Here is an 8813-nt window from a genome sequence, read left to right as displayed (position 1 = left end):
TCAGATGTAGAAAGATGTTCCACCATCAGCTGAATGTATCTCCACCAACTGGCTCCTCTGTTCTCTGGTTCTGATCCATGCTGCATCTATTCATTGATCCAGTAGGTTGGATTCTCCTTCAGTCTCTCTGAGGAAACACTGGCTGCAGTTTACCTGAAACTCTGAATCTGATCTGGTTAATTTTCCAGATGGAAGTGAAAGCAGCGTGATAAGTTCAGGGACCGTGGGACAGCCGACGACTCTGAGTCTGTGTTTTGATAAATGGAGTCATTCTGGTGATCTCGTGTTCATGTGTTTGTGTTGTACAGGAGTTGGACATGAACACAGAGTTCTACAGCTTCTACCGGCTCACTCAGGTGAGTCGTAAACACACTGTCATCTAATTCACTGTCCTGGTATCACGGTGTGGCGTGTCCAAACGTTCAGAACCGAACCAACCTGCTGCTGGAGCTGACGTCGGTTGTGTTTCTGTCCCGGCAGACGTTCAGCCACCTTCCCGAGGACCTGACTGGGAACGTCACAGTGCTGGTTCCATCCAGAGAAGCTGTGAGGAACATGAGTTCTGCCGATTACACGTTCTGGACCAGCCGGCACCACGTGCCTCACTTCCTGCGGTCAGCCAATCACACGCTCTCAAACATCAGCGTCGAACAGACAAACGAGACCGGCTGCTCCTCCACAGGCCTGTTTTCATTTAGGAACCAAAGCCGTGAACTCGAGTTCATTTTTAAATCAACGAACAAAGAAAGTGAAGTTTAGGTCTCACATAGCGTTCAGTTAATAAAAGACACGGCTGTTGGTTCCAGCACCAACGGACTCAGAACTTATTTGTTAAATGCAGAGTAAAAGGATTTTGATGAAACGTCCAGATTTTTCAGCTCAGATTTGGTTGTTTTTCCTGACGACACCAAAGTCCCATCGGACGACTGGACCGACGGTTAGGGAGTCTGTGAAGATTCTCAGTCCTGCAGGTCCTGGTTCTCCAGGTCCTGGTTGTTCTGGTGGATTAATGATAGCAGCTGGACCTGCTTGAGTTCCTTGAAGACGTTCCACCTCCATCCAAGAGGCTTCATCAGCTCTGACTGACTAGTTGGGAGTTCCAGATACTGATATCCTGAAGGAGACATTAATTCAATTCAATTCAATTCAATTCAATTCAATTCAATTCAATTCAATTTTATTTGTATAGCGCATATTTACAACAACAAGTCATCTCATAGCGCTTAACAAAGGCAGAAACAGAAACACCCAACAATCCAAAACATTTGGATTCCCTATAAGCTTCAGCAGTCTGATTTCTTTCCAGGAAGATGAACCCACATCCACACCGAGCCACAGAGACCCTAACGAACCCCGCTGTGTCAGGGGGAGCACTAACGACTCACATAACGAGGGGAGGAGCAACAAACCCCCAATTGAAACCCAAACTCAGGTGTTAATGTCTCCTTCAGGATATCAGTATGTGGAACTCCCAACTAGTCAGTCAGAGCTGATGAAGCCTCTTGGATGAGAGGTGGAACGTAATCAAGGAACCCAAGCAGGTCCAGTTGCTCCCATTAATCTACCAGAAGAGTTTTTTTAAAAAAATTTTTTACCATTTCTGGCTGATAAATGGTGTGATGTTGTTGCTTCTTGAGGATAACACACTTAGACACCAGCCGGCAGGTTCGCGGGTTCAGAAGGTTCCTACAGGTACAGACCTTCTGCTCTGTCTGGTTCGTTTTGCTGTGAGCCACAGGTCAGACGTGGGCCTTTAAAGTGAACAAACCTCAGAGGAGCAGGAGTCTGATGTTCACTTCCGGCTGTGGATGATGCTCTGGCGTGATGCTGACAGATGTTTGGTTCTCCGGTTCCTCTCCTGGTCTCAGGTCTCACTACCTGCCGGGGATCTTCTCTGTGGAGGACCTGGACCGGCTGGTGGGCCACAGACTGGACACCATGAACCCTTCGACCCAGTGGGAGGTGACCAACAGCAGCAGGGTGAGAACATCCAGGAGGTCCAACAGGAACCGTGTCTGACACATTGAAGCATTTAAGAGTCAGACATCTGAAGGAAAATGACTGTTTTCAATCATTTATTCAGCTGTAAGATCAACAGGCGGCATCGTTCTGTGGTCAAGTGACTGTAGCCTCTGCTCTCCAAGCAGCAGCTTCTGGCTGGTCTCATTGCACTCGCTGTGGTTTTAAAACAACTGAGAAAAGATGCTTTTAGAATCCGTCTGTCGGTGTTTCCTGAACGAGCATGAAATCAGGAAGTGATGCAGGAATCCTCCGTCTCGGTGGCGTCTGTTCACCGGATCAGGTTCTTCTCAGAAACAAAAGAAATGTTTGATTCTCAGCTAATTTAAAAAACAAAAAAACAAAAACCGATTTGTGAGTTTTGCATTTAACGGCAAAAAACCCAGAAAAGTTCTTTAACCTCAGTAAATGTTACTTTATTACCTGTGTGACCCGATTCAGTCCGCAGACGCTCACCTGTTCTGGTCACCTGTGGTTCTGTTGCAGGGGATCCGGATCGGAAACGCCTCCATCACCAGCCACAACCTGCCGGCGCTCAACGGCTACATCCACGTCATCGACCGGGTGCTTCAACCTCATCCCAACACATGAATTCATGACCAAACATCTGAATAAACGAAGCTTTCCCTGTGAATAAACACCACCTGTGTTTCCGTCTCTTTAGGTCCTGGTTCCGTCCCGGGCGGACATCCCTCCTGAGCCACCCGTCCTCATGTCCTTCCTGAACTCATCCTCTAACTTCAGCCTGTTCAGACAGTTTGCTGCAGTAAGTCTGAGTCCAGCCTCATGGTTCTGCAGGTCTTCCTGTTCTGACTCAAACTGTGTTCTGACCCAGATGTACAACCTGTCGGATCAGCTGGGCACGTCCCCCTTCACCCTGCTGCTGCCCTCAGATGCAGCTGTGAGGAAACACCTGGACAGAACCAACTCCTCTGTCCTGGTAGGTCCACATCCACCTCAGTTACAGCAGCTCCAGTCTCCTGCTCCTTCACTGAGGTTCATGTTTCAACATAAAGTCCTGAAGCTCTGTGGAACCAGAACCACATGAAGGAGGAGAGAGAACTCAGAGATGCCTTCTGTCAGCAGGACTCAGTCAGAACCATGGATTTGTCCAAAATGACACAAAATTGGTCAAAAGTGACTCAAAGATGAGCCAAATTGAGGCAAAATTAATCCAAAATGAACCAAAAATTCTTCAAAATAAGTGATGAAATCAGACCAGATGGCACTTTCAGATGTCAAAACATGTAAAACCAGAACCTTGTCTGGTCCAACTTCACCTCATCAGGTTCTACTGATGTTAAAGCCTCAACAGCTGGTGAAATGTGACCAAAGATTGGATCCTCGTAGAACCATGGATCCATCCATGGACAGACACTGACAGGAACTTTCTGGATCAGCACCAGCCTGGTTTGATACTCCAAATTTCTCACAATGCAAAATAAATCTCCAAAATGATTCAGAATGTGTCCAAGCCAACTCAGAAATGGCCCAAAAGGACTCAAAGTGGTTAAAAGTTAAACTGAATTTGTCCAAAATGAATCAAAATCTGTCTAAAATGTTTAAAAATTTGTTTAAAATGACTCGAAAGTTGTCCAAAGTTACCTAAACATGGTCCAAATGGACTTGTGTTGGCGTTGTGACATGTAAACATGTTTAAAAACGGAACTTTGTCTGGTCCAACTTCACCACATCAGGTTCTACTGTTAGAGCCTCAACAGAACCATGGATCCATCCATAGGTAGACAGTCAGGAACTTTGTGGGATCAATAATGACACTGTGTCCTGTTGGATCCATCCAGTGGTTCTGATAGAACTGTTATGTCGGAGTCTTCAGAACATTTCATGGCTGTTGGAGTTTTAGTTCTGGAGACGCTGAACCATGAAAACTGTGTTGTTTTTTTTTTGAGAGTGAAAATAAAAACATGATGTCTGCTCTGGGTTCTGTACAGGACTCGGATGTGTTTCAGTACCACCTGGTTCCCAATGAGCTGCTGTTTGTGGACCACCTGGCCGACGGGATGCTGAAGAGCACTCTGCTGGGCGCTGACTACCAGGTCCAGTTCCACCTGGACCACCAAAACCAGGTACCTGCAGCCGACAGCGCACCAAACAACCGGACCAGCTCCAAAGGACCTGCTGCTGGTGCTCCAGTCAGAGACCCACTGGGCCCGGTGGGTCCGATCAGCTGCCGAGCCTCTTCCAGGCTCGGCAGGAAACACAGTGCGGGTCATCGGAACAACAGAACCATAACCGCCTTTTGTTTGATGTTTAACTGTCCGTTTGCATCGAAACCCGGTGGAGAAGCTGTGCAGTCATTTGTGTTCATCAGTGCTCCTTTCAAAGGGAACTTTTCATTTTTGGTACTTTACGAGAAACAAGATTGTACTTTAGAAGATAAGATAAAACTTTATGAACCCTGAAGGACTTTCCTCTGCCAGATGTCTCTCAGATAACTAAACTACGTAACATGAGAAAAAATGCAGCGTCTAGTAGAACATCAGTCAGTACGATACCTGACTAACAGGAAAAGTAAAGCTCACTCGACAGTGAAGTCTTCGGCATGAAACTGAAGAGGCAGCTGGTGTTCTAGCGGTCCAGTTTCAGCAGAGTGAAGAGTGACTGGTGGTTCTCTGGTTCTGCAGACGGTGGTGAACGACGTTCCTCTGGACGGAGGCTTCATGGAGACGCAGTATGGCGTCATCATCTTCCTCCCGCAGCTCCTCCAAGTCCGACGCAACCGATGCAGCAAACCGGTCGCCCTGCAAGTCAGTGTAAGCAAACACCGATGTTCTCCAGAAGACGCTTTGAAGCTCCGACACAAACCGAAGAACCTCTTGATTTAGGGGATGGTTCTTCAAAGTAATAAAGGTTCTTTAGGATTATTTTGAAATTATTATCAAGTTCAGTTATCAAAATAGATTCAGAATGACAAATGACTGAAGTTATTGACCGTTGTCCAAAATGACAAAAAAAAAAAAAAAAGTTCAAAGTGACTCAAAATTGCCCAGAATTACAAAGAAATTGACAAAATTGGTCAAGATTTGTCTGAAATTACTCAAAATTGTCCAAAAATTCTTTTAAAAAAGTCCAAAATTACAAAAAAACAACATCTGAATGGACACGAGACGAAAGTGACTCAAATGTTGTTTCAGACGAGTCAAAAAGAAAAAAACACTGATGATGTTTCTGTAGAGAAGTTCTTTAAAGTTCTTCTTAAAGGTTCTTAGTGGAGCTAAAAAGAACCGTTCCAGTTAACGCCTTCATGTTTCTGAGTGTGAATGTATGGATGAACGAATGGATGGATGGATGTTGGATGATGGATGGATGAATGGATGGATGGATGGATGTTGGATGGATGGATGTTGGATGATGGATGGATGGGTGGATGTTGGATGGATGGATGGATGGATGGATGGATGGATGGATGGATGGATGTTGGATGGATGGATGTTGGATGATGGATGGATGGGTGGATGTTGGATGGATGGATGGATGAATCTTCTACTTCAGTTCTTTCTGTCGTATAATTCATATTTGGATGAAGCAGAACAAGAACTTAGAACTCAGCAAACCTGCAGCAGTTATATAGTGAAGCGATGACACAACAACAACCATCAAAGACGTCCAGAACCAGACATTCATTTTAAATCATCTTGTGTCTATTTATGACCTGAGATCCAGTAAATCATAGAAACCAAACACTGAATCTGATACCTGGCAGGAGACGGACGAGTCAGAGTATGAATGATGAGATCATGATAGATGTATGTAACCCTGACCCGGATCAGTGGTTCTGCTGCTGTGGTTCTAAAAGCTTAACCTGAACAGAAAGGTGAATTCTGTGTGTCCAGGGTCGGTGTGCGGACTGTGATGGACCTCCTCGATGCCTCTTCAGCTACAAACCGGTAGGAACGTCTCAAAAACACCTGCTCTGAAAAGTTCTTGTTTTGAACACATGTAGAATGAAGCGATTCTGTTCAAATGCCACAGTTTTAAGGTCCAATCTGGTTCTTATTCAGACAGAAAAACATGTCGCGTGGTTAAAGATCCAAAGACTGTTTCATGTGTCACTGTTTCTGATGAATGGATCCGTTCTGCTGATTCTCTGGTCGATAACGTTCAGTGTTTCAGCCTCTCTGTTCCTGCTGTGGTTCTCCTCGGTTCTGCTGCAGATCAGACAACAGTTTCCAGCCAACATGCGCTCCAACTGCAGATACAGGAAGCGGGTCGGAACCAAGAGGAAGTCGATGCCGGGCTGCGTCATCAAGTGTCTCCGGATGACCACGGTCTGATGATCCGCTGCACTTGTCTCGACTTGTGGCTCTGAACTGGGAGGAATCATCGTCTGAGCTTTGGTCACATGAACTGAGTCCAAAAGAACAGAATACAAATATCAATCTTGTGGTCATGAGACCCATCATCAGCCTCCATCTTCACTCTGAACCGCAGAGTCTGTCCAAGATAACTCAGACTTTGTTTAAATGAATCCCAGTGTCATGGCTGTGACGGCTGTAGTGGTTCCAGGTGGTTTTGTTCTGTGAGGAACAAACTGTTGACTTTGGGAGCATCTTTAAATGGGACTAGAACAACAACAGTATTCACTAAACGTCATGATTTTAGGTTTAGATTTGGTACGTTTTCCATCAGAAAAGGGAAACTCCGATGATTCCTCCCATGTTTGTAATCTTGCTGTGAAGTCGTTGACGTCGCGTCTAAAGCTAACAGCACTGGTGTCTCTGCAGGATCACTCCTGCTGTCCTGGCTTCTACGGTCACGAGTGCTTCAAGTGCCCCGGAGACGTCGGCAGCTGGTGCTCCAATCACGGCGAGTGTCAGGACGGCAACCATGGCAACGGGGAGTGCCGTTGCTACGAGGGTTTCCATGGCACCGCCTGCGAGGACTGTGAGCCGGGTCGATACGGAGTCAACTGTTCCTCCAGTGAGCAACACAAACACAACTTCTGTCTGCCGTGTTGTATTCCACCAGCAGGAGGCGTCACCAGGACCTGCTGCACCTCACGGTCACCCTGCAGGTCCACTTGGTTCTGGTGTAGAAGCTCTTGATGATGATGTTCTCTGGATGTTCTCCTGCTGGAATGTTCCTCTTCTTCATCTGGTCAGCCAGTATCCTGATTTATCCTCAGACATTCATGGAGCTTCTAGAAACGTCATCAACACCTTCTGCCCTCATGCAGCCCCACATCATGATGCTGCCACCTCCATGCTTCACTGTCAGGACCATGCATCCACTGTGGTGGTCCTGGTCAGGTGAAATACTGCACACATGGCCGGCTGTCTGCTGCTTTTAGAGGGTCAAAGAAGAGGAGAGGAGCTAAAGTGTTAGCTCCTGTTAGCTGATACGGTTTAGAACCAGTCGGCATGTATGTGGTTTAGTAGGACTGAATTCACATGAAGCTAATAAAAGCTAGCAGTTGTGTGAAGCTGCAGACGCACAAAGCCCAAACAGTCCAACCACAACACAACGTCACGAGGCTTTAGCTAGTGCGACGCTGCCTGTTGACGCTAACGCCGCGTTACTTGTGTGTTACAGAGTGTGTGTGCAACCACGGGAAGTGTGAGGACGGTCTGACGGGCAGCGGCAGGTGTGTGTGTTACAAAGGCTGGAAGGGACCTTCGTGTTCTTCAGGTGAGACACAAAAAACACAAACACACATGTGAGCACGCTGTGTTCTGATTCACCCGACCTCACCTGACCTCCCCTGTCCTCACCTGTCCTCACCTGTCCTCACCTGTCCTCAGAGATCAAAGACGACGCCTGTGGAGGAATTTGTGACGAGAACGCAAAGTGAGTCCTGCTGCTGTGTAAGACAGGAAACCAGCAAAACAGGAAATAACAGACAAAGTTCTTCACAGGATTCTGGTTTGTTGGGTTTTCAGGTGTTTTTCTGTCGAGTCGTGACTTTATTCTGAATCGTTGAAGCAAAACTTGATCATATTAAACTTTTAAACAGGTTTTTAGGAGCAACTTTAAGAGTTATTATGCAGATTTTAGCTTTACGTTGTAATTTACATGTAAAATACTAATTCGTCTCTTAATAAGTTTGACCATAAAATTATAAGATAAGATAAGATAAGATAAACTTTATTGTCTGTCACAAGTGACAGAAATTCTTCTTTGACAGGCATAAAAACAAACACATTTAAAACAACATACAATGAGGTTACTGTATTTGAATCAGCAGGAAATGTCCTTATTTTAGGTATATTAAGGATGACGAATGGTAAGCTGTTCTTAGTTTTTATTTATTCTTCCACAATGTGTGGCTGCAGAATCTCCTGTATTTAGACCTGCTGAAGATATAAACACCTGATGTTTCTGTGCTGCTAACCCAGCAGATGTTTCATAAGTTTGTGAAGGATTGTCTCAGTGACTGAATGAGTTCTACGTGTCGCTGACGCTCAGACCGAACGATAAACACAGACCTTACTATGTTCATGACTGTAGTTTGTCAAATCAGAACTGATGCTGAGTTTGTTCTGCAGCTGTATCACCGGACCTCAGGGCTCAGCTGCTGCCTGCCTCTGTGTGGCCGGATACGAAGGGAACGGGACCTTCTGCAAACGTACCGTCCAACATGCATCCATCATACATCCCACATGCAACCAACATACATCCATCATACATCCATTATACATCCATCATACATCCAACATGCATCCAACATACAACCAACATACATCCATCATACATCCAACATGCATCCAACATACAACCAACATACATCTATCATACATCCAACATACATCCAACATACAACCAACATGCATCCA

At 45.7% G+C, this 8813-nt stretch overlaps 1 protein-coding gene across 1 annotated transcript in view; it reads left to right on the top strand.

Moving 5' to 3' along the window:
* Positions 1-8813, top strand: part of stab1 (stabilin 1) — a 53093-nt gene that overhangs the window by 23164 nt on the left and 21116 nt on the right. Inside the window, exons 28-41 of the mRNA XM_008299104.1 lie at positions 309-356; positions 481-614; positions 1869-1980; positions 2506-2583; positions 2684-2785; positions 2855-2959; positions 3972-4106; positions 4665-4793; positions 5874-5927; positions 6195-6308; positions 6765-6960; positions 7573-7668; positions 7782-7827; positions 8526-8605. Of these exons, the coding sequence (XP_008297326.1) occupies positions 309-356; positions 481-614; positions 1869-1980; positions 2506-2583; positions 2684-2785; positions 2855-2959; positions 3972-4106; positions 4665-4793; positions 5874-5927; positions 6195-6308; positions 6765-6960; positions 7573-7668; positions 7782-7827; positions 8526-8605 (1429 nt within the window). The remainder of the gene's footprint in view (positions 1-308; positions 357-480; positions 615-1868; positions 1981-2505; positions 2584-2683; positions 2786-2854; positions 2960-3971; positions 4107-4664; positions 4794-5873; positions 5928-6194; positions 6309-6764; positions 6961-7572; positions 7669-7781; positions 7828-8525; positions 8606-8813) is intronic.

This window comes from Stegastes partitus, unplaced genomic scaffold (assembly GCF_000690725.1).
Source record: "Stegastes partitus isolate 25-593 unplaced genomic scaffold, Stegastes_partitus-1.0.2 Scaffold1380, whole genome shotgun sequence".
NCBI lineage: Eukaryota > Metazoa > Chordata > Actinopteri > Pomacentridae > Stegastes > Stegastes partitus.
This window is presented reverse-complemented; position numbering and strand designations above follow the sequence as displayed.